Here is a 26,993-nt window from a genome sequence, read left to right as displayed (position 1 = left end):
AAAACAGAGCTACCTTATGACCCAGCAATTGCACTACTGGGTGTTCACCCCAAAGACACAGATGTAGTGAAAAGAAGGGCCATATGCACCCTGATGTTCATAGCAGCAGTGTCCACAATAGCCAAACTGTGGAAAGAGCCGAGATGCCCTTCAGCAGATGAATGGATAAAGAAGATGTGGTCCATCTATACGATGGAATATTACTCAGCCATCAGAAAGGATAAATACCTAACTTTTACATCAACCTGGATGGGACTGGAGGAGATTATGCTCAGTGAAATAAGTCAAGCAGAGAAAGTCCATTATCATATGGTTTCACTTATTTGTGGAACATGAGGAATAGCAGGGAGGACATTAGGAGAAGGAAGGGAACAATGAAGGGGGGGGATATGGAGGGAGAGACGAACCATGAGAGACTGTGGACTCTGAGAAACAAACTGAGGGTTTTAGAGGGGAGGGGGTGGGAGGATGGGTCATCTCGGTGATGGGTGAGGGCACGTACTGCATGGAGCAAGCACTGGGTGTTATATGCAAACAATGAATCATGGAACACTACATCAAAAACTAATGATGTATGGTGGCTAACATAACATAATAAAATAAAATAAAGTTAAAAAACATGCACACACACAAAAAACCCAATAAAGCATAAAAAAAAAGAAAACCACATTTCTAAGAGAATCCTCTCAACTGTCATGTCTCTCTCATGGGGGTGATTTTGGAGTCAAATATATCTAGGTTCAGATTTTAGCAGTGTATGTTCTTGACCCAGCACAGTGACCTTTCAGTTACTTATTTACAAATGGGGAAATGCTACCTAGGGCTGCAGCATTTCCTGACTCCAGGGCACTATTCACAATGTATTCTATGTTGTGCACTGGGGGTGTTATTTACGTGGAATACAAATCCTATGTGTGTGTGCAAAACAACTCTGGTACAGAATCTAACTCAATGAACTTTCTGAGGGTCAAATGACATAATATATGGGAAGTACTTGGCACAGTATTTGGTGCAAAGTAGATGCTCAAAGAATCTCTTTTGGAATTGGTGAGAAGTTAGTAAAATTGTTAAAAGTTGAGATGAGAAGCAGAGAAGAGACAAGTGACATGTATCATTCTGGGGAAAGATTATCTGAAAGATTTCAAGAAGCTTACTTCTCAAGTTGGTATAAAATTTTTTTGTGTGTCATATAGCCTGAGAATTGGTTATATGATACTTCTATGTGTCTTATAAGTGAATGCAAATACTTAATTATTGAAAGTTATTCTGCATTTGTACCAGTAACTGAATATAATTCCATGGCTTTCTCTGAGTGGTATATAATGACAAAATTTGGAAGATGTATTTCCTAACTTAAAAGCCCTAAACTATTTGAAATGTTTGTTTTAGCTGATTCCAGAAATCTCCTCCTTGACCTGGTTTACCACCATTGTGCCTTTGGTCCTGGTGATAACTATGACCGCTGTCAAAGATGCCACAGATGACTTTGTGAGTATTTGCTTTTGAGCATTTTTGAGGCTTTGATTTCAATTATGACCTCTCAAAAAATTGGGATCCATTTGGAATTTTTGAATGGAACTCTTTTGGTCAGTATTATATAAAACTCTTTTGCTATTTGTTTAGTGACCAATACAGATGCCATAGAACCAGAGCCTGTTTATGTTAAAGGCAAGAGGGCTTGAATAATTAGACTTACTCCTTCATTTTATGGATGAGGAAACCAAGGTCTCTAAAGAACTAGTGATTTGCTAATGATCATACAACCAATTAGTGGTGAGAGCAGAATTAGAACACAAACTTACTTCTACCCAGGGAAGTATTATTTTTCCTATATCCTATGTGTTTCTCTAAGTTTTGGGAATTGGTAGATATTAGGTACTCTCACATCCTATGCTCATTATACCAGGAGTTGCAAAATCAAATCACTTCAAAAGTCAGGCAACTAATGTAAATAAGTGAAGTATAAAACAATAATTTTGAAGTCTGCATAAACCAAGGGAGGTCATTAAAATGCAAAGATTTAAAACACAGTCTTGCACAAACCAAACATTCTAAATTTATTTATTTTTTAAAAATTATTTATTTGAGAGAATGAGTGAGAGAGACAGAGAGAGAAGGAGCAGAGGGAGGGGCAGAGGGCAAGGGAGATGCTTACTCCCCACTGAGCAGGGAGCCAGACGTGGGGCTCCATTCTGGGATTCCAGGATCATGGCCTGAGCCGAAGGCAGACGCTTAATGGACTGAGCCACCCAGGCACCCCCAAACATTCCAAATTTAGAAAGGTTATATTCTCACTCTGAGTGACTGCATGTGCCCTAGCCTCAATAACTGTCTATATGCCAGTGACTTATATATTTATATTCCTAACCTAAGCTTCTCCTGTGAACTCATACCCATATTTCCTGTTGTCTTTTTTTAACTTATCTATGTCTTTAAAGTGGGTGTCTTGTAGATAGCATATAACTAGGTAATGATTGTTTATACAATCTGAAAATCTCTTAATTGGAATGTTTAACCCATTTACATTTAATGTGAATGTCATTATGATTAGGTTTAAATCTATCATCTTGTTACTGCTTTCTGTATGCCTCATTGGTTCTTTCTTCCATTTTTCTTCTTTTAGACTGAGTATATTTGTGATTCCTTCTTTATTATTGGCTTTGTAGGCATATATACAGTGGTTGTTCTAGGGTTTAACTTACAGTCTACCTGAGTTGGTTTGGCTTTGGAACACTGGCCTTTATTCACACCCCTCTGTGCTAAGCTATATGGGGGATGCAAAAAAACCCCAAAAAACCAAAAAACAAACAAAAAAACCCCACAAAAAATAAAAAGCAACACCCAACCTGAGGTTAAAAAAAGCTTAAAATCCAGCAAGGGAAAATGAGACATGTACACAAATAATAATGATATGACATAAAAAAGCTAGGAATCATAATAAAAAGAACAAAGCACCTTGGTTCTTTGTGGGAGGAAGATGCCCTTCAAAGGCTAGTTGGTAGTGGAGGTGGAGTGTGAATTAGGGATTAGGGAAGACTTCATGAAGGATATGGGAACCCAGCCCTACTGAGAGTGGTTGAGTATGGGAAAGTGAGATGGGGAGATTTGTGCTTATCAAGTTGGTTCATATAATCCTTCCTCATAGTTGTTTTATGTATAATTTTTAAAAAATTTTATTATGTTAATAACCATACATTACATCCTCAGTTTTTTTAATCTTTTTTTTATTATGTTATGTTAATCGCCACACATTACATCATTAGTTTTTGATGTACTGTTCCATGATTCATTGTTTGCGTGTAACACCCAGTGCTCCATTCAGTACATGCCCTCCTTAATACCCATCACCAGGCTAACCCATCCCCCAGCCCCCTCCCCTCTAGAACCCTCCATTTGTTTCTCAGAGTCCATAGTCTCTCATGGTTCATCTCCCCCTCTGAATTGCCCCCCCTTCATTTTACCATTCCTACTATCTTCTTTTTTTTTTTTTAACATGTAATGTATTTGTTTCAGAGGTACACGTCTATGATTCAACAGTCTTACACAATTCACAGCACTCACCATAGTACATACCCTCCCCAGTGTCTATCCCCCAGCCACCCCATCCCTCCCACCCCCCACCACTCCAGCAAATCTCAGTTTGTTTCCTAGGATTAAGAATTCCTCATATCAGGGAGATCTTTTGATACATGTCTTTCTCTGATTGACTTATTTCGCTCAGCATAATACCCTCCAGTTCCATCCATGTTGTTGCAAATGGCAAGATCTCATTCCTTTTGATGGCCACATAATATTCCATTATCTATATATATACCACATCTTCTTTATCCATTCATCTGTCAGTGGACATCTTGGCTCTTTCCATAGTTTGGCTATTGTGGACATTGCTACTATAAACATCGGGGTGCATGTACTCCTTCAGATCTTATGTATAATTTTTTGATAAATCAACAGTTTGATATGACTCATTTGAAAATTATCCATGTATATAACGTGTTTGTCTTCATATATCATGTTTCTGTAGGATACATAGGATATGACTCTCTTCATTTTTAATGAAGTGCCCCATGTATTTCATGGTTCATATTGTGACTATAACCTTTGAGGCAGGATTTTTAACTAACACACAGGACCTGTTCATAATAATGAATCATGTCACTTAAAAGTGGTCTGCTTGGAATTTATTTGTTCCTGTGAGATTGCCATTGTTCACAGTACTTTGGATCTCCTCATATAGAATTGCCTTCATGGTCAGTGTACAAGGTACAGAAGAAAGCCAATCTTGTAATTTTGTGTTCACCCAGCTTTGGAAACAAATGCCATTTCCTAGCCCCTAAAAAACCTATTTACCCTACCTGCTTTATTTTCTTTTTAAAGATTTTATTTATTTGACAGAGAGAGAGAGAGAGAGCACAAGTAGGAGGAGCAGCAGGCAGAGAGAGAGGGAGAAGCAGGCTCCCTGCTCAGCAGGGAGCCCGATGTGGGGCTCAATCCCAGGACCCTGGGATCATGACCTGAGCTGAAGGCAGACGCTTAACCATCTGAGCCACCCAGGCGCCCTACCCTACCTGCTTTCTAAGAGAAGCTTTTGTATACTTCCAAACATAAGACATCCCTTCATGTCTTTTCTAAGGGTAAATAGCTCCATCTTCAAAGAATAAGAGAATAGTCCAGAGAATGCTCCAAGTAATTCTAGGAGAAGAAATTTTAACACTGATTTCCATAATGACAACTTTGGAGTAAATGTGTGTCTTTTCCACAATATCTGATCTTTCAGGGAAATAGTACTTATTTAGATGCTCGAGTTTCTACTTATTGGCTTTTATGTCTTATTTGTTATAGTTACACTTCATAGTAGAGTAAAATGGTAGAATAGAAAGAACATGGGCTTTGAAGAGAGACACCTTACCCTACTATGTTCTAACAGTATGATATGAGTGAAACCACTTCTCTGAACCCTTCCTTGTCTGTATCATGTAGCGAATGACACCCCAACTGTTGGGAGGACAAAATGGGATGTTACGTGTAAAGCATTTTGCCCAGAGCCTGTCTGGTGTACAGTCAATGCTAGTCCTCTGCTCCCTTCCTGTCCTGGGTAGTTCCTCTCTAAGCCTTCATATCTGTTTCTAGAGTAGAAACTGTCAAGAAGAGTCAGCCTGGGCATGAGACTACCATTTCCACTCCCACTACATTCCGTTCCAATACCAGCACTTCTTGGCAGAACCTGAGCTGAAGTGAAAGTGGTTTATTTTGAGGCCCAGAGAATAAATGGCTCAGCTTTCAGGGAGTGAACTGATAGGTCCTTTTCTGTGATTCCCAACCAGTCAATTTAGGGGATTATTTTCTGGTTAGATACAGATGTGACTAAATACTAAGTCTCCTTTTTGTCTCTACTGCAGTTAATTCTTGAATATGCTTTTATTTTTGTGATAATGTGTATGGGTTCAATAACCAGATATATTTATCAGTCAGGGTCTTGGCAGGAGAGAGATGTCACCCTGAGATGAGTAGGGTTGAAGAAAGATTAATAATGAATGCACTATTTACAAAAGGGCAAAAGAAAAGTTGTCAAAGAAAAGCACATAGTTTAGCAACACAGATGGCCACACTACTTCTCTGTCTGAAGGGGCAAAGGGAGGAAGCAGTCACCTGTATCTGACTTCTTCTCATGACACCTGGGGCTGCCTTCAAGCTAACTTAGCTTGAAGGAAGCCAGAGGGGGAAAATAACCCATTTCACTCTCCTCTGGCTACTCTGATCTTCTGCCACAACCACCTATTGGCCAGAGCAAACCAGGAGCCAGAGAGTAAGGACCTTATAGGTCAGCTTCCCATAACAAGGGTAGAGTGGAGAAGATGGGAAGTAGATATAGAGGAGTAAACACAGAATATCCAACACCCTCATCAAAGCTACACTCAGACAAAATAATATTTCTGTTGTTCTCTTGGGAAGGAGAAGTTTGCATGCCAATGATGGGCTGACTTAATTTAGTCCTCTACTGATACCATAAATGTTTTCATGTTAGCAAATGCTAAGTGTTGTATTTTTCCTGATAATATCCATTAACTTATACCTGGCAGTCAGGATAATTGCATGCACTGGGCATAGCATAATAGAGAGATTGGGATAGGTTTGGGAAGGATATTGGAAAAGAAAAGGAATCGTTGAGGCATCTTATATATTGTGATATTGATATTTTGAATTTTTTAAATGGAAAAGCACTAATTTTGATGATAGTCTTATCTGAATGGCTATGAATTTATGAGTTTAGTATAGTGCTCACAGTACTTGGATTCTTCTAAGCAGTATAAGATGTTTACATTACTGGAATTTACAATAAGAAATAGTATCACTTGGGCATAAATAAACAAATCCATACCAAATGTGGTTTAGTATTGTATTTTGAGTTTTGTTTTAAATGCTCTGTGTTTCATAAGATTACTGTTAACAATTAGAATTTCTGGAGAATAAAAATACATGTTATTACAAGTAATTTCTTGGCTTCAAAGAAATCCATAAAAAAGAATGACTGATGTTCCAGTGAAGTATTGAGGACATATGTGAGAGAAATGGAAGCCTCCTTTCCTTGTTGAAGATCTCAAAATATAGTTTTCTCTGGAACTGTGTGGCAGGGTAAAGAGCATATTGACTTCTTAGAAGCACCTAAAAATGTGTGGGAATTAGAAGAGCATGTGGCTCGACTTGTTCCATTGGTGACACCCAGAGAAGGGTTAGGGAGAAGGGTACTGATTCAGATTGAGAACACATGGAGCTGGGTTCAAGGTAAGCATAAACTCTACTAATTTTGGATTGATGGTGATATTGTCCAAACAGATGAACTCAAAGTATTTTTAGTGTCCCTATTTGTGCTGACAAAGTATGATTTAATATGTTTTTTTTTTCACAAACATCTTGACTTCCAGTTTCGCCATAAGAGTGATAATCAAGTGAATAATCGGCTATCTGAAGTGCTCATCGACAGCAAGTAAGAAATAAATTCTTTGGGTTATTTTTAAGATTTCTGGGACCACAAAACAGGCCTTGGAAGTTGGTGGCTTTCTCTTTTAATTAAGTGTATGTTACTTTTCCCTTTCAATTTATTAAAAACTACAACAAAAGTCCATTTCATCTTCAGGGCTTTTTTAAATGTTCAACCAATGCTGTGCTGCCCATTTGACTTCAAATCCCTATGGAGTTTGTTCTGTGGAACACAGACATGCTGTATCACTTCATTTTTAGATCTAATATTGCTTAAAATTGGCACCTATGCTATGTCTTGTATGTAGTCAATGTTTCATAAATGTTTATTCAATTAGTTAATTTCTGGGAAATATTGCTAGACAGACTTGAACACATTACTGTATCAAGTGATAGTGATAAGAATCTTGCATTTACTTGATAGTTGAATTTAGAATGGATTATCCACCATAACACAAATTTTCATTGCTTTTAAGTTGATAAATATTAATGGAAATGATTCTTGAATTTAAAATGCTTTAAAACATGTATTTATACACTAATAACAGCAGAAACACCTCCAGAAAACTTAGCAAAAATATATTTCAAAACTTCATTCCATTGTTTCTTACTCTTTGTCCTTTTCTGCTAATAATAACATATGACAAAGTAAATTTACATTCTGGCAGTCAATCCCATTTGCCGATGATTTTCAATCATTTGGATACTGTGAAGAATATAATTTTTAAAGGGAATATCATAAGATGAATATCATAAAATGAATTAATAAAATGAATCTCATAAAATGAAATTCCAAGAAATGATAAAGATATTAAGAGGGACTAGGTGTAATCTAGACAGTAATTGGTAGGATTGAAGTAATTAATCTCTTTCCATAACTCAAATGTTGACTGATCACTAATAACAGAATGAATACATAGTTTTTCTGTATTTGCTTGTTTTAGAAAATAGTGTTAAATGCACAATGAAGGAAAATGATCATACTTTAAAACTATAGTGGTAGAGACAGAGCCTCTGAAAGTGTGATTCCGGTGTGACATGGATAAGCCATAAAGATGCCTGGAACCATGTGGTTCATTTCCAATGTTAGCAGGTTTTTAATCGTTGCCACTATAGTATGGTGTTTAAAAGCATGGATTTTGCACTCAGAGGGACTTTAAGTATGAGTTTAGTCTTGATCCCAAATAATTCTGTGGTCTGGAGCAAGTTCTTAAGAGGTGGTGAAACTTTGTAAGCTAATGTGGTGTGTTGCTTTGAGCTATACTGTTGCATACCTGGACTTTCTCAAGTCTTGCAGTTCTGACTGTGTATTAGATCTGCCATGAATATGATATGACTAATTCCTCAAGGAACATTTGATAATAAATCTTATTCCTCTGAAGTATCATCTCATATAAAGTACGTTTAAAATATGTACAATTACATAGTGAGTTTGAAGTAACAGCTCTAGCATATCTTTTAATTTCCCTCAAATTTCCAGTTAAATATTTTTTCCATTATGTTCAATTAGCCAACATATAGTACATCGTAAGTTTTTGTTGTAGTGTTCAACAATTCATTAGTTGCGGATAACACCCAGTGCTCATCCCAACATGTGCTCTCCTTAATACCCATCATCTGGTCACCTATCTCCCCACCCCCTCCATTCTGTAACCCTCAGTTTGTTTCCTGGAGTCCAGAATCTCTCATGGTTTGTCTCCCTCTCTGATTTCTTCCCATTCAGTTTTCCCTCCCTTCCCCTGTTTATCAGTTAAATCTTGTGGCAATACCTGGGCAGTGATAGATATTGGGGCCTCTACCTGGAGGCCAAGGGATTAATCCAGGAACTTACACATTCAGAAACTTGATGATTGTATGCCTCCCACACATGCTAGCTATCATTATCATTATTGTTAGAAGCAGTATTAGTGTTACTTTCTCGTGGTTTCATTTAGCTTTCCATTGATTCCTTATGAAGTAGCATCTCTTTGTAATTCAATATGATGTGATGTTTTGATATGTATTGTTGCTGATCCTATAAAGTTGAAGGGAGAAGCACATATCATTGAGTATGGAGCATTCTTTAGGATTCGGTAAGAAATCAGGCAAGACTTTCCATTTATAAGATTGCCCATTGCTGTGAGCTCCTCTAGGGCAGGGGTCATCTCTTGATCTCATCTGTGTCCCTTGAGCCTAGCACTGTGCCTATTTAATTTGCAAACTGAGCAGTAACAAGTATCCTTGTTGAAAGAACACTCTTCCAGAGGACTTTGATGTGTCTGATTTTGCTGAGTTCCATCACTGGCCAATTCCAATGGCTGGGGTGGTGGTCTTTGTACAATGTACTCAGGCTGTGGAGATGGCTTTCTACTATTTAGATTTTTGAAAAATTGGAGAGATCAAATGGGCTCAGATCTAAGATATCCCAGGGAGCTTGGAGTCCTTCCTTAGAGCTGGTGGTTGTAGAGGATATTGTTGGGGCTCTGCCTAGATCCCCACCATCTTCTGTGCTCATCCCCAGCTTCTGTGTGCATTGCTTATAAGTGCTTGCCCCTGCTGTTTTCTTCAGAGCACTGCCCTTGAGTTACTGGAGCCAATGACTGATGGGTGCAAGAGTATGAAAGAGCAGTGCCCCTGCCTCAAGTTGAGCAAGCTCTGAGGTTAATTTGTACTCTCTAGCACTCCTTGAGATTAGACAGAGGATGGGACTTTGCCTGCAGTCACATCCTTTGTGGCTTTTTCCCTTTCCCCAGTGTTGCTTTTCATGTCCCTTACCAGTTTCTCCTGGAAGTACTTTCCTAATGAACCATTTGCACATGAAATCTTATCTCAGGATCTGTTTCTAGGGAACATGATGTGAAACAGTAGTTAACATGTACTAGATCCTATTGCAATGTTAACGGAAACTATTAGGAAAGTGCTTTTGGGTCTATCCTTGGCACCTGTGGGTCCCAATCCAGGAATAAAGTAAGATGCCTGGAGGGGACCAGGGGAGTCCAGGTGTTGCTGGAGGTGAGTGTCATAGTGGAGTGGGTACAGCCAGGTACTTGTGGCTTCCTTTGTGTGCTCCTGGCAGGAATTGTTGGACTTGGGGTCTTCGTACTAGGGCAGGAGCCATCATTGGCTTGTCTTGGAAAGAGGGGAGGAATTGTCAGCCTCAGGGTCAACATTTTGGAGGGGAAGGAGGTGGGATGAAAGCACCAGTCAGGAAACCTAGGTCCATGTAAGTGATCACTGTGTGACTTTGAGCAATTCATTTTCCTTCTGGGCTTTAGGTCTCTCTTCTGCTGTGCTCAGCAGTGAGGAAGGTGGGCAGCTACATTCAGATTCAACACATATTTATTGAGCAACTACCATGCGTTGGCTCCAGGGCTTCCACATTTAACTTTCTTTCTTTTTTTATGTTATGTTAATCACCAGATATTACATCATTAGTTTTTGATGTAGTGTTCCTTGATTCATTGTTTGTGCATAACACCCAGTGCTCCATGCTGAATGTGCCCTCTTTAATACCCATCACCAGGCTAACCCATCCCCCCATCCCCCTCCCCTCTAGAACCCTGTTTGTTTTTCAGAGTCCATCGTCTTTTATGGTTCGTCCCCCCCTCTGATTCCCCCCTCTTCATTTTTCCCCTCCTGCTATCTTCTTCTTCTATTTTTTTTAAATATATAATGTATTATTTGTTTCAGAGGTACAGGTCTGTGATTCAACAGTCTTACACAATTCACAGTGCTCACCATAGCACATACCCTCCCCAATGTCTATCACCCAGCCACCCCATCCCTCCCACCCCCACCACTCCAGCATTTAACTTTCATAAAAAACCCCCAAAGTGTGGGTAATAGTGCTCCATTTTAGAGATGAAGAGATTAAGACCCCAAAAGGGAGTGACTTGTCCAGGGTCCCATGGTAAGTAAGAGCCTAAATTAGAATTCTACCCCTTCATGAGTGATGTGTAAGTGTGGACTTCACTATTTATTTTGTATTTGAAGGGTTTTGTATACAATTATAGGAATATAAACATAATTACATAATACAGATGTAGTTTATCTCTATGTAATATATATTTGTATTATGCACATTACTCACCTATGTTCTTAGCATTGTGTGAGCTGTAATGGTAAATACTGTAAACCTAAGTCACAAAATAGAGTGATAAAACCCTTCTTTTTATAACCTTCCTTTCAATTTTATGTTTTTGATTTTGTTACTCATATTCCTTTCAATTTGGACCAATCTTCTGTATTTGCAATGTTATGTGAAAGTGCTTAAGAGATAGATGTCGTATTAGCCTTTGACAAAATTTGCTGACTTTAGTTTTAAAACTAAGTAGAGGTGGCATGATTCCATATTGTAGAAATTAATGTGACTACTGAATAGGAAATGCACATTTTTGCCCCAAGCTATGAAATACTGTAGCCCCCCTTTCCCTGCACTTTTGCTTTCCATGGTTTCAGTTACCTGTGCTCAACCATGGTCTGGAAGCAGGTGATTGACCTTCTGACATATCATCAGAAGGTCAGTAGTAGCCTAATGCTACATCACAGTGCCTATGTCATTAACTTCACTTCCTCTGATCGTGTAGGGATTTTATCATCTCACATCATCATGAGAAGAAGGGTGAGTGAAGTACAATAGGATATTTTGAGAGAGAGAGACCATGTTCACATACCTTTTAAGTATATTGTTATAATTGTTCTATTTTGTTATTGTTATTAATCTCTTACTGTGTCTAATTTATAAATTAAACTTTATTGTAGGTATGTATGTATAGGAAAAAACATAGTATAGGTTTGGTACTATCTATGGTTTTAGGCATCCACTGGGGGTCTTGGAATGTGTCCCCTGCGATAAGGCATGCTGATGGCATGTATGAATACCAATAGCTATCTTAGTGTTTCTTGAGAGGGTGTCTCAAGTTGTGCTAACATCCTTGACCACGCTGAGAGCAGCTGAGGGACAATGAGAAGGTTTGTGATAGTCCCTGAAGAGGTCATCTGATCTGGTGCCCTTCAACTTGGGCTGCACATTGTATCAGAGCACCAGCAACACCCCAGAGTAATTAAATGAAGGTCTTGGAGGTGAGACTGCAGTGTTTTTTAAGTTTCCAAGATGATTCTATGCACGGAGAGTTGAGAACTCCTAAGTGAAGCCATCCCTATGTCCATATATATATCTTTATTCTGTATTTCTCTGATTTTAAAAGATATCCAAGGAAGGGAATACCTTTTAATTTTTAAAATGGTAGGCATCATTTTTCCACATAATAAATATCCTTACAAAGAGATAATTCTGTAATGCTTACATTTCTTTTTTAATAGTAAAGCTCACATTTTTAGTCAAACACTTGGCCGATCAATTACTTTGCCATGTTTTTCTTTCCTTCAGAAATTCAAATTTTAATTTTTCCCATTTTTGTCTTTTATTTCCAACACCTGTTCCTATTACATGTCTTGTCTTCTGTGGAATCATTTGCTGACTTTCATGTATTTGTGCAAATTCCAATTTGTCCCATCAACATTTCTATTCCTATGGATTTTAGACAAGGAAAGGAGTGTAGACATCTCCTGCTACTCGGTTAGGCAGCCACTGGCCACATGTGGCTACTGAACACTAACAGTGTGGTGGATCCAAATTAAGATGTGCTCTTAGGTATAAAGTACATCCCAGATTTTGAAGACTTAGTGCCAGAAAGAGAATATAAGATACATCATTAATAATTTTTTATATTGGTTTCATTTTGAAATGATAATATTTTGTATATACTGGTTAAATAAAATATATTATTAAAAGGAACTTTACCTGTTTCTTTAAAAAAATTTGTTCTTTTATTTTTATTTTAATTCCAGTGTAGTTAACATACAGTATTATATTAGTATCTGGTGTATAATACGGTGATTCAACACTTCTGTATAATACCTGGTGCTCATCAAGATAAGTGTACTCTTAATCCCCTTCATCTATTTCACCCATCCTCCCATCCACCTCCCCTCTGGTAACCATCTGTTTGATCTCTGTAGTTAAGAGTCTGTTGTTTTGGTTTCTCTCTCTTTTTTCTTTGTTCATTTGTTTTGTTTCTTAAATTCCACATATGAGTGAAATAATATGATATTTGCCCTTCTGTTAGTGGCTTATTTCACTTAGCATTATACTCTAGATCCATCTATGTTGTTGTAAATGGCAAGATTTTAGTCTTTTTTTATGACTGAGTAATATATACTGGAATATTATATATTATATTAATACACACACACACACACACCCCATTTCTTCTTTATCCATTCGTCTATTGATGGAGACTTGGAATACTTCCATAATTTGACTATTGTAAATAATGCTGCAATAAGCTTAGGGGCACATTTATCCATTCAAATTAGTGTTTTTATATTCTTTGGTTAAATACTCAGTAGTGCAATTACTGGATCATAGGGTAGTTCTATTTTTAATTTTTCCAGGAACCTCCCTACTGTATTCCACAGTGACCACACCAGTTTGCATTCCTACTAACAGTGCAGGAGGGTTCCTTTTTCTCCATATCCTCTCCAACACTTGTTCTTTGTGTTTTTTGATTTTAGCCATTTTGACAAGCGTGAGGTGATAACTAATTGTAATTTTGATTTGCATTTCCCTGATGCTTAGTGATGTTGAGCATCTTGTCATGTGTCTGTTGGCTGTTTGTATGTATTCTTTGGAATCTTCTGCCTATTTTTGATTGGATTGTGTGTTTTTTTTTGGCATTGAGTTGTATAAGTTCTTTATATATTTTGGATACTAACTCCTTATCTGATGTATCATTTGTAAATATCTTCTCCCATTCAATAGGCTGTCTTTTAATTTTGTTAATTATTTCCTTTGCTGTGCAGAAGCTTTTTATTTTTATTTACTCCCAATAGTTTATTTTTGCTTTTGTTTCCCTTGCTTCAGGAGACTTATCTAGAAAAATGTTGCTACAGCTGATGTCAGAGAGATTACTGTCTGTGCTCTCTTCTAGGATTTTTATGGTTTCAGGCCTCACATTTAGATCCTTGATCCATTTTGAGTTTATTTTTGTGTAAGGTGTGAGAAAGTGGTCCAGTTCCATTCTTTTGCACGTAGCTCTCCATTTTCCCAACACCATTAGTTGAAGAGATTGTCTTTTTCCCATTACATATTCTTGCCTCCTTTGTAGATTAATTGACCAATAATTGTGGGTTTACTTTGGGCTTTCTGTTCTGTTCCATTGATCATGTGCCTGTTTTTGTGCCAGTACCATACTGTTTTGATTAAAACAGCTTTGTAATATAACTTGCAATCTGGGGTTGTGATACCTTCAGTTTTATTTTTCTTTTTCAAGATTGCTTTGGCTATTTGGGGTCTTTTGTGGTTCCATACAAATTTTAGGATTGTTTGTTCTAGTTCTGTGGAAAATGCTGTTGGTTATTTTGCTAGAAACTGCATAACATCTGTAGATTGCTTTGGGTGGTATGTACATTTTAACAATATTTGTTCTTCCAACCCAAGAGCATATAAGGTCTTTCCATTTGTTTGTATCATCTTCACTTTCTTTCATCAGTGTTTTATAGTTTTCAGAGTACAGGTCTTTCCCTTTCTTGGTTAAGTTTATTCCTAGGTATTTTATTATTTTGGTATAATTATAAATGGGACTGTTTTCTTAATTTTTCTTTCTGCTACTTCATTATTAGTTTATAAGAATGCAGCAGATTTCTGTACATTGATTTTGTATCCTGCGACTTTACTGAATTCATTTATCAGTTCTACTAGTTTTCTGGTGGAGTCTAGGGTTTTCTTCATATAGTATCATGTTATCTGCAAATAGTGAAAGTTTTACTTCTTCCTTACCATTTTAGATGACTTTGTTCCTTTTTGTTGCCTGATTGCCATGGCTAGGATTTGTAGTACTATGTTGAATAAAAATGGTGAGAGTGGACATCCTTGTCTTGTTCCTTACCTTAAGGGAAAAGCTCTCAGTTTTAAAAAGCTTTTTTTGAATGTGATTACTAGAAAATTGAAAATTACTTATGTGGCTCACATTTGTGGCTGGCACTCTACTTCTTTTGGATGACACTGCTTAGTACAACACCTTTAGATGCATGTGAGAGAACTGAGCAGAGAAGAAAATGAACTCTGTGCTACAAGCCTAGTCTCCTGATTCTCAGCCCAAGATTCCCTGTGAGATCTTACAGGCTGCCAGCATTATGATTTGTGTCACTATTAACAAATGGGCTCAGCATCACTTTTTCTTAGTATTTTATTTCCCTGACATCTTCTGAACTTACACTTCTGCATTAGAGCACTGTGGGTTCAGATGCTGCAGTGAAATTACCCTTATAGTCTGGATGTTTTCTTGACATGTGTAGATTTTAAATGGCTCTTGACCATCAGCTTTTTGTGCAGCACATTCCATATTATACTTTCTTGAGCATCAGTAAATTTTACTTAAGTCTCTCAAGCTCTTTCATAGAAACACCCATCAATCTTATTCAATCTTTTTTCTTTTTTTGGAAACTGTGTGTATGTATAGGGAAAAATACGGACTTTCTTTTACTACTGCCGAGTATTGTCTCTGCACTATTCCAGTCTGGTAATCCTAGATGCTGCATAATTGTGAAAACGCATTTCAGTAGGAACAAATTTTCTTTTTGTTTAATCAACTTTTCTGGTTTGACTGAGTGATGACTCCCATTGGATATTAGGATTGAAAGTTTTGTTTCATTTTTTTCCCTTTTGTATATAGTCTTTTTTTCTGTTATGAAAATGGCATATGTCCATTAAGAGAAATTTGGAAAATAAAAAGTAGAAGGAAGAAAATAATATCCATACTTCCTGCTATCCAAAAGTAATTATTGTTACTATTTTCTTGTTTTTCCTTATGGTCTTTTTTCTATGCCAAGATTTCTTATAATTGTGTGTGTGTGTGTGTGTGTGTGTGTGTGTGTATCCTTCTGTTTTCACTTCACATCCTATCATTACCATTTTCCCAATGTCTTTAATATGGTCATTATACACATAATTTTTAAGGGCTGTGTAACATTTGGTTGGGTGCATGTCTCATAATTCAGAGAACCCATTTTCCTATTGCTTGATATTTAGTCTGTTTTCAATTTTAAAATATAATTTCTTGATTTTTCTGAATTGATCCCTTTTCCATTACCCTGAGTTTTTGTGACGTATCTATAAAACTCAGCTAGGATGATTACATGAACACAGTATTTCCTATGTGAAGTAATGTGAACTTGAAGCATTATTACTCAGTCTGTTTAACAACAGCTTTTATCAGAGCATCCAGGAATTAAGTGTGAGTGGGGCCAGGTTGAACATATAGATTGAACCCCGGGAGGTTTCAGTTCCATCAAACATGATTGTTTCCCGAGTGGGTGGCTGTCAGACCATCACCACCAAGTTGAACATAGCACAACATGAAAACCAAAAAACTCATGTTTTGCTTTAAAAAAATGTTATTAGTGGCTTGGGTGCCTGGGTGGCTCGGTTGATTAATCATCTGACTTTGGCTCAGGTCATGATCTGAGTCCTGGGATCAGCCCCACTCCCACTCCTTCTGCCCTCCCCGAACCACCCAGCCTGGGCATGCTCTCCCTCTCTCTCAAATAAATAAATAAAATCTTAAAAAAATGTATTAGTGGCACATGTAAATCCGCAAACATCAATAATTTGAAACAGAATATAGGTTTTGTATTACAATTACTAGTTATATAGCACTCATATAGTAAGTATATGCATCAGTTTTGAACTGCAGATCGCCTAGAGGAAATTTGGGCAGTGATTCAGAAGTGTGGCTAGCAGATCCTTCAGACAGCTATGAAGGAACTCCTCCCTTCTTTGTCCTGCTAGATTAGAGGTATATGGACAGATGGTCAAAAGATCTGTCATTGGCTGCTGAATTCTTGGAAAAATATTACCCAGAAGAGGGAGACTTCATATATGGTATTCCCCTCTGCTAGATTTGATTCCACATGTCAGTCTTGGTTAAGAGTGGATTATTGTTCTTAGTAAATATGCTTTCTTTTTCTCCTTGAGAACCTACAATAAAAAATACCAAAGGTTGTTGAACTTAATCAGCCTGAAGCTGACACACACATAGTGTATCTGTATGCTTCTTGTAAGTGGGCGAGAGGTTCTGGGGTTCTGTTGATCCCACGGGAGGACTGATACACCCTGCATTGAGTTACCTACTCTTCATTTGGGTTTGTGGGTTTGCAATTGGAGTGGAGACTTCTGTAGTTAAGCACAGGCAGAACACAAACTCTCTGAGTTTATGTCCACCTTACCCTGATAATTCACATGTTATGATGGTACTCTTGGGTTTAGGGGATAGCTATTTAGGGTCTGCATATTTAAAAGGAAAATTTTAGGCAAAAATCTTGATTCTTCTTTTTTTAAACAATGTTAACAAAACACACCATTACAAGTTTAAATAACAATGAGTTCATGAGACACTATGGACTCTGAGAAACAAACTGAGGGTTCTAGAGGGGAGGGGGTGGGGGATGGGTTAACCTGGTGATAGGTATTAAAGAGGGCACGTATTGAATGGAGCACTGGGTGTTATATGCAAACAATGAATCATGGAACACTACATCAAAATCTAATGATGTAATGTATGGTGATTAACATAACATTAAAATAACAATGAGTTCAAAAGCAAGCTAATAGGACTAGTCTTAGTACTTTTTGGACTCAGTGGAAGTGATTCAAAAATTAATTTTTAGCTCATGCTACTAACTCACAGTAAAAGTGTTTCAAAAATAGTTTCACCCTCAATAAATTAATTTCCATTTCTTAAGTCTTGGATTGATAATTTCTTGGGCAGTTTCTCTGTGGAAGGCCATGAAGCTGTGATATTGTTATAGTTGTTACAAGTTCTTATAAATGATCTTCCATTGTAATCAATTATTATATTGCATGAATACAATTTTTTAAAGTGCTGAATTTCTAAATTTCCATTTAGAAACTATTTCCCCAAATGAGGTTCATCTTGAAATAATAGGAAATTATAACACTTTCAAAACTCTGCACATGAGCTTTTCAGTGGCATCTCCTAATTTCTTTTTAAAGTTGATGTAACCCAGATGTTAGCTGTTCCCTTTTCCTTCTCTTAAAGGTCCCTCAGAGACATCCCCTTCCCCTTTCCCCATAAAGGCATTAGAGAGCAAGGTAGAGTTGACTGAAGACTGGGGGGGGTGGGATAGAAATTAGCAAGTTTATTTTACACACCCCATAGCTAACAATGTGAAATCCTATTTTAACATTTTCTTCCCCATAGTTCTTTTTCTCTGCTGCTGGCCTTTGTAATCTTTCCTTCCCCCATTCAGTGCTCAGTGTAGTTGGCTCCAGTCTCTTTTCTCAGTGTCTGGAGCCCCTCATATTTATCTCCCTTTTATTACTCAGAATAGTTTGGTTCTTCCTTGGCTCTGACCTCAAACTTGTCATAGCTGCTTACCAAAATAGAAGGCTGCTCTGTAACTAGGACCCACTTATCTTAGATAATAATGAAAGTAAAAAATACACCAAACTCTGTAACATTTAAAACTTGATTCTCTCTCTTTATAAAAATAGTTTTATGCATCTCTTCTCAGTTGTCATAGGATTTCTTTTGAAAAAACAAACCCACACCTAAGCCACAAAGGCATTGGAGTTGTTAGAACATTAACTTTAATGAGGTAAAGCTTTCTTAAGATCTTAAAATCTGAAAGCTAAATGAGATCATAGTATTATAGTGAATAAATTTGGTTTTCATCAGAGCCCACAGGTTGTCTATACCAAACCAATGTTAATAACATTGTTGATTGACTACTTACATTAATTAACTATACATACGTTTCTACTATAGTGGCATTTTCCTTACATCTCCTGAGATAATCTCAATGGGTTAATTTCTTCCATGCATTTTAGATTGGTATACTATCTGTCTGTTGTGGTTATAGAATTAAGAAAATTTAAGACTATAAATAAAATATAGAAATTATTCTTGATTCCATCACCCAGATCAGAGCAAACTACAGTGTGCTTGTGAAGGCATTTTATCACTCCTTTCCTCCTCCATCTTTGCTTTTTCCTCTCTACATAATATTCATTTTAAAAAATACTTGAGATTATATTTTATCCTATTGTTGTGGTTTGAAGGTGCCCCTTCCCCCATATGTCCACTAGAACCTGTGAATGATCTATTTAGAAAAAGGGGCTTTGCGTATATAATAAGGATCTTGAGATGAGATCATCCTGGTAATCCAGTCACAAGTGTCTTCATAAGAGAAGAGAAGGGAGGAAGATACACAGAAAAAAAGATTAATGTGAAGATGGAGGCAGAGATGGGGGTTTTACAGCTCCAAGTCGAGGAATGCCTAAAGCTACCGGGAGCTGGGAGAGAGGCTGGAACAGATCCTTTCCTAGAGCTTCCAGAGGGAGCACCACTTGCTGACACCGTGATCTTGGACTTCTAGTCTGTAGAACTGTGAGGGAATAAAGTTCTGCTGCTTTAAGCCACCTAGTTTGTGGTAATCTGTTATAGCAGACCTAGGAAAATAATACTGAGGGTTTTTTAGCTTTTAATTGAGAGATTCTATATTTGATCATTTGTTCATTCTTTCACTCAGTACACATATATTAAATGCCTATTATGTGTCAGGCAGAATGCTATATGCTGGGGATGCAGAGTTAAATAAGACCTCATTTCTACTTCGAATGTGATATAATCATACATAGATAGTATGCAACAAGTTTATTTCTAGAATTGCCACGATGCTCTCACATTTCATTGTTTTTTGCTGATAGGTAAGATAAGTGAGCAAAAATGACTGATTTTATTAGGATGTTCAACTTTCAGAAATTCTAATCAGTACAGAGACTCTGTAGACAAACCTATGCCAGGTGGTAGAACACCTTGGTAGGATTTGGGAAGCTGGTTGGAAATGGTGCCTTGAAGCTGTAACTCAAGGGAACATTGGACTACCTTTAAACTTGAGTACTATTCTCAAAAACTAAGATTTATTTCCCTGTTTCATATCAGGAATTAAAAAAAATTCTACTTGTTTGATCTTTGGTGAGGATTAGATGTGCAATAATAGAAGAAAATTAAGAAATGTAGAGAGCATAGAAAGTAAAAGTATTGATCTCTAAAATAGATTCAAAGACTCAGAGGAACCTGTGATATTTGGGGGCTGTAAGAGTGATATTGTCAGCAACCGAGGGAAAGAAAACTCTGGCAGTGACATTGTCTACCATTTACTAGAGACAAGGAAGAAAAAGTGTAATTGAGATTGTGATGCTGAAAGAATAGATTTTGAAGATGTGAAGAAAGTTGATAGTATTTTTTTTATCCAAGGACATATGTACTTTATTCAACAAACATTTTTTTGTTTCTTAATTTTTTTAATTAAAAAAATTTTATTATGTTAATCACCATACATTACATCATTAGTTTTTGATAGTATTTTTTAATGGAAAATATGTGGTACAATGAATATGCTTTGTGTAAACTTTGGAAAAGAAGTAGCATTCTTTCACAATAAATACCTATTGGATTCTTTTTTAATTGAATTATAATGAACATACAGTGTTAATTTATATTATTAATCACCATATTGCTAATATAATGATTAACAATTCTATAATTACTCAGCACATATCATGATAAGTATACTCTTAATCTCCATCACCTATTTCACCTATTCCCCGCCCACCTCCCTTCTGGTAACCACCAGTTATTCTCTGTATTTAAGAGTTTATTTTTTTGTCTTTTTTTCTTTGTTCATTTGTTTTGTTTCTTAAATTCCACATATGGGTGAAATCATGTGGTGTATGTCTTTAACTGACTTATTTCAGTTAGCAGGATTCCCTCTAGGTCCATCCGTGTCACTGCGAATGGCAAGATCTTCTATTTATGGCTGAGTGATAGTCCATTGTATATACATACCACATCTTTTTTGGATTTTAAATGTGCCTAGAGTCCAGTGTTAAATTCAGTATGGGAGAGTTCCAGGGGTAAAGAAGGAAAGTGCAACATTGAGAAATGGAATTAAGACTGGAGAGGGCTTCACGGAGAACACACGAACATTAGTGAAGATTGAAGGAGCTGTGTTGGCAACAGGGGATCCATTTCGTTCAGATGATCTGATTTGATCTGTGTCAATTAGCATGTGCTGGGGCGTTTTCAGGGTCATGAAGTGGAAGTTTTAGAGGGGCAGTGAGAGTAGTGGCAGGGATCCATGTTTACCACTAATCTGTTCATTCACCTATATTTATGTAACACTTGTCTGTTCCAGCCACTGTGCAGGATACTAGGGTACAGGATTATTAGGACCCATGTTCCTTCTTTCAAGGAGCCTGAAGTCCAGGGGAAGAGGGGGACAAATAGACTTCTTTTACAGCAATAGGTACCATGATAAAAGGAAGCATGAGTTGCTTTGGGAGCTCCCACATGGGAGGACTCCAACACATGTTTTGGGAGGCTGGTAGCAGGGATATTGTTAACTCAGAATAAGTCACAGAAGAAAGTTCAGCCATTGAAAAGGTATTTGAATGGTGGGCTGAGATGGACGGGGGAGAAGAGGAGGATTTGGGAAAGGTGCTATTTTTAATTAACACCTCATGGAATTCTTACTCATACTGAAGTTTGAGTACCATTGGGCCAGTTACTTCAAAGTCCCTCCCAGCCCCTAAACACTATGACTCCAATACTCTTCAGCTTTGTCATGATAGTGAGGTGCCAAAGAAGGGAAGTCAGTGAGTGGTTCTATAGGATAAAGAGATCTAACAGAAAATGGGAGGTTGGAAGTATATGAGTGGGTCTGATGGTAATAATGATGATGACGACGATGAGAGTGATAGTGGTGGTGGTGGAAGAGAGGAGTCAGATATAAGAGAAAGTTACAGAATGGATTGGGGAAAGAAGAGAGGAACTTTATAGGATCTTCCAAGTGCTAGAAATGCAGTGAATCCAAACAGACATGATCTCGTGCAATCATGGAGCTTAGTGTCTGGGAAGGGGGAGGTAGACTTAATAAAATAATCATGCTAAGTAGAGTATAGTTACATGCTGAAGGAAATGCTGCTAAGGAAAAGATTATGGATCTAAAGAAAGATTTGTATGTGGGGGAAGGAGCGGGCAGAGGTGAGGCAGTTTAGGAATGGGTTTTTTGAGGAAGTAGTAAATTTGAGCTGAGAACTTAATGACAACTAGCAGTTCATTAGGCAAGGGGAGTGACGGGATGGGAAGAAGAAGTATAGAGGAAATAGCATGGGCAAAGGCCCTGTGGGGAGAAGGAGGACAGTGATTATCAGGGACTGAAGCAGAGAGAGTGTGGCTGAGAGAAGAGCAGTGTGAGATGAGGCTAGAAAAGCAGTCAGAGGCCAGACCCTGCAGGACTTGACCATGCTAAGAGTTTGCGTCTTTTCCCTAAGAACAGAGGGAATACATGGAAGGATTTACCTTTGGAAAAGCTCATGCCTATTCCATGGGAGAAAAGGCGGTGGAGAAACTCCAGGAAAGATGTGGAGAGAGGTGGTTGCCTACTGCTGTACTTGTCTGTCTGTCCTTACAGTACTGTGAGTTACTGGAGCCCGAGACAATCTCTGTATTCCCATCATCTAACTTAACAATGTCCTGCATGTCGTCACTGCTCAATAATTATATGGTGTATGAACCAAATGCATTTAAATTAATTAAATGAATCATTTTGAATCAAGATCAAAATTTCTTTTAGTTATTCCCTTCTTCCCCCCTTTCTTCCCTGCAACTAATATGGGGTAAGGGGAAGTGTCCACATATTGTGTGTTCTGTGCACATCATTGTCTGCCGTCATTGCCACTTAACCGTGCTGTCTGCTATGGGGTCATTGGCTACCAAACCCATTTTTAATCCAGGTGCTCTGGGTTACTGGGAGTTTCCCTGACATTGCTGTACCTTAACATGCATGGGACTGTGTAAAGAAAGAGAGAGGATTAGGTTCATCTGGGCCTCATTTCCGAATTAGCAGAGCTCATTGAAGCAATGCTTACTGTTTCTTTTTGCAGCTGCCCCCCAGACTGTAGCTTGTCAGAAAAGCAAAAATGTGGTAAACCGGGTGCCCAAGACACTTGAACAGAGAAGAGGAGATGGGCTTGTTTGTGTCTGCCTCAGATTTCCCTCCGGCAGGACTTTCTGAATTGCCTGGCTAACGAATCCTGTTAATCCAGCTTGCCTCATCTGGTAACCTTACTCCTTTCCAGGCATTTGTGTTCAGACATACTTTCCCTCTTCACACTGCTAAATTTAAGGCTTAATTTTCAAATCAAATGCTCATCTGGCTGACTGCCTGAGAAATCACATGTGGAGAGCTCATAGACCCAGGCAGGGAACTGTGCCCTCGCTTCTAGGGAGCGGGTCTGGAAACCATATGAACTGTAAATAGTTTTAAAATGTAAAAAAGTAAAGCTTTCTGGCTAAAGGGGAGAGCTGAGGCTTTTTTTTTTTCTCTCTAGACTTAGTTATTAGGTATCTGTTGGAAATTACTGACCTCTACCATATAGCCTGTTTACTGTCTCTATCAGCTGGGGCTGGACCAGCCAGATTTAACCCCCTTGAGGACTCAGCTCTGCCAACACTTGCTTTATTAGAAATAGGTTCTGGGGTAGCAGCTATGCACCAGAAGTTGTCAGGTACATGATCTTAATAGAAATTGCCTTACTTCACTTAATACTTCTTTCTAAAACTTGGGTGATAGAAATAGGTTAATGTTTTTTAAAATAATAGAGCCCAATTTTCTAGTAAGAGCAAGAAAAAGAAAAGAAAATAGGAAAAGGGTCATGGCTTCCTTTATTTGCTCCCCATCAGGTAACATCACCTGCTACAACATCACCTCCCGCTTTGAGAAATATTGCTTAGCATATGTCCTGTTTTCTTTGTTGGACTTTCTTTTCTTCACTTGATCCTTCATTATGGAAAGTAGTTCCATTAAGACTTTTCTTCCTCTTTTCTTTACCTTTGGCCCCAATTCTTGTGGGTGTTGAGGCACAGAGATGTTGTCGCTCATTCTTATGTACGGACTAACAGAGATACCCTTTCATTCTGAATTGGCAAATATCTTCAGATTCTCCTTTTTATCCCTTCTGTATTCCAAATTTAATCCTTTCCCTGTATCTCTTTCTCACTCTTCTTTTAGGAGTAAAGAAGAAAGAACACTGGAATCAAGATACAAAGTGATAGAAAAACAATATTCAATATAGGCCCTTTTAAGTAGAGAACACTTTAGAATATTAGATGTCTCTCTTAGAAATTATAGAAGAGTTCATACAAATAAATATGCAAAGGACCACAGCATAAATGCTTAGAATTGGCATGCAGATTTGTTGATGTTGAGTTTCTAATCTGAATTTCTAATTTGTTGATGTTGAGGTGCTGATAATGTTGAACTAATATAAGTTCTATTCAAATGGTACCTAATTATTGGCCACCATCCTAGGCAAGAGATCTCCCAATTAACCTAAGTCAAAAATGCAATTCCCAGTAGTGGCTCTTGTGATTAGGAAAGAAATTCAGAAGAGAGAAGATTGCTTACACACATATATAAATACATTTTTGCAGATTACAAATAAAACCATAAGGTCTGAAACCTCTTCATAGCTAGAAAGCATGGAGGGCTTGGGGAGAGCGTGAGGCCAGCCTATCATTGCTCTGAAGGAGAAAAATTTTATCCTGGAGAACAGTGGAGTATACAAGATAGAATGTTTACCAGAAAGTGATTAAAATGGCAACTTTCTGGCAGAAAGCTTTCATCTTCCTAATAGAGAAGACCAGAGTCTACTTCAGGCAAAAAGGCATCATCTAGCTATATGTAGGAAGCAGAAAATTTTAGAGATGTTGGGGCTTAAGTAATGTTAGAAATAAAAGGATTGCATTAGACGCACTTCATCATCCCCCTTTCCTCTAAACTATGAGAAATGGAAACACCATTTGATATATCAACCCTTAACCCAAGGCTGTCAGCTGTTCCAGGGACTTATAGAATTATGGTCTATGGGGCATGGGGCAAAAGATGTGTAAGGACCTTCACCAAAAGTCAAATTTACCTAGGCCTTCAGGGTCCAGGGATAGTGGATTAGTTTGGGAGCTCCAATTCATGTCCTAGGTTGGGGCAGGGGAGAATGTTGCAGTTCCTGCACATACCCCAAACCTAATGGCTTGAATTGGAAAAACTGATGGGGCTCAACAATACAGCCAATCTTACTGGGTCCAGTTGAATTATTATTCTGGTACTATTAAAACCAGACATATGGCTGCTCTGAACCAAAAAAGAATGCTTAGGTTTGCATTAGTTGCCCAAATATTGGGGATGTACCAAAGATGATTAATGTGTCACTTCTTGTTTTATGGATTCACAATTTGTGGAGGAGGGAGATAAACAAGTGGATAGTTTCAATATGATGTGTATGATGATGGGGGTATTTACTGCCATGGAAGTACTGTAGGTACTTTGGCAGGTACTTAGCCTGGTCTGGGGGTCAGACGAAAATTCCTGGAAGAGGTGAGTCTATGACAAAAATTAATCAATTAAAAATGTAAGAAATCTAAAACAGTAAAAATTTCTACTTTTTAGAGAAAAGTATTATCCCTCACCTTTGTGTTTATTTGGTTTTTGCAAATATGCATATATGCAAAAACCCATCATATATACAATTTGTATTCCACTTTTTTTGACATGATAACTCATATATGGCATTAAACATTTTTTTGAAAACATTTTTAATAGCTGAATAGATGTGTTAAATTTTCCCCTATTGTTGGATAATTAGTTTGTTTCTAATTTTCTTGTTTTTGTAAATTCTCAGAGGCACATCTTTGATAAACTTTATACGCATCTCTATTTCTTTAGGCTCTATTTCTAGGGAATCTACATTGCCTTTATAAAAAGATTCTTAATGCACAGTTAAATTACTTTTGAGGAAGATTGTGCCCATTTATCCTCCCATTTGAACAGATGAGTGTTTTTTCCACAGTATCGTTGCAACTTTGAGTATTCCCTTTTAGAAAATCTAGGCCAACTAGATTTTAAAAAATTAATTTTAAAAATTAATTGGTTTCTACTGAGGGTGATTATTATTTTTTTTAATATTTATTAACTGTATTTCTCTTTTCAGTAACTTACCTATTTATATTAATTGCTTATTGTTATAGTATTTTTGTGTGTATGTTCTGTTTGAAAATATAGTTTAAATTTTGTCTTCTAATAAATTCCTCCAGTGGGAAACAATGACATTACTATGTATGTACAGAGATACTGCTTCAGCGTTTTTGCTGGTGTAGTGTGCACATCGAATATAGTTTCTCTAAGCAGGACCAGGTTGTACTAAGCCATCCACAATCCTGACCATTTTCTTTCTGTAAAATAGCTCAGATCAAAAGATATCCTTTTTTAAAAATATTTTCTATTTATTTATTTATTTATTATTACATTAATCACCATACATTACAACATTAGTTTTTGATGTAGTGTTCCATGATTCATTGTTTGCGTATAACACCCAGTGCTCCATTCGATACGTGCCCTCCTTAATATCCATCACCACATCATTAGTTTTTGATGTAGTGATCCATGATTACTACTTGCCTTTCTTAAACTCACAATGTGTTCTCTCTCTTCTCCCTTCCTTATCCAACAAGGCTCAGCTCCTATGTTAATTATTATCTCTTAATTATCTAATTAAAATCTCTTCAATATCTAGGCCAGGCAGGTGGAGCAATCAGTACCCTCTTTGTGCTCCCACAGGCTAGAGATAGCCAGAGCATTTTAATACTTAGTTCACTTTAGACTTCGCATTGACTGTGAGCCTCTTTATACCATCAACTACACTGTGTTTATCCCCAGTGCTTGGCCCACTGCCTGATGTATAGTGGGTGCTCAGTATTTATTGAGGTCAGCGGAATCTTCTTTTTCTTTCTTTCTTTCTTTCTTTCTTTCTTTCTTTCTTTCTTTCTTTCTTTCTTTCTTTCTTTCTTTCTTTCTTTCTTTTCTTTCTTTTCTTTCTTTTCTTTCTTTTCTTT

The 26,993-nt window shown here is 37.4% G+C and overlaps 1 protein-coding gene across 5 annotated transcripts in view; it reads left to right on the top strand.

Annotated features, from left to right (window-relative positions):
* Window positions 1–26,993, top strand: part of ATP8B4 (ATPase phospholipid transporting 8B4 (putative)) — a 303,343-nt gene that overhangs the window by 115,709 nt on the left and 160,641 nt on the right. For all 5 annotated transcript variants that reach the window (XM_025883645.2, XM_025883647.2, XM_025883642.2 and 2 more), the window contains 2 exons: window positions 1,390–1,488; window positions 6,924–6,985. In XM_025883645.2, coding sequence (XP_025739430.1) covers window positions 1,390–1,488; window positions 6,924–6,985 — 161 coding nt within the window. The remainder of the gene's footprint in view (window positions 1–1,389; window positions 1,489–6,923; window positions 6,986–26,993) is intronic.

Source organism: Callorhinus ursinus, unplaced genomic scaffold (genome assembly GCF_003265705.2).
Source record: "Callorhinus ursinus isolate GAN/ISIS: 27379988/994484 unplaced genomic scaffold, GSC_fseal_2.0 scaffold25, whole genome shotgun sequence".
Taxonomy (NCBI): domain Eukaryota; kingdom Metazoa; phylum Chordata; class Mammalia; order Carnivora; family Otariidae; genus Callorhinus; species Callorhinus ursinus.
Note: the sequence above shows the minus strand (reverse complement) of the source record. Positions and strands in the feature narration are given on the sequence as shown.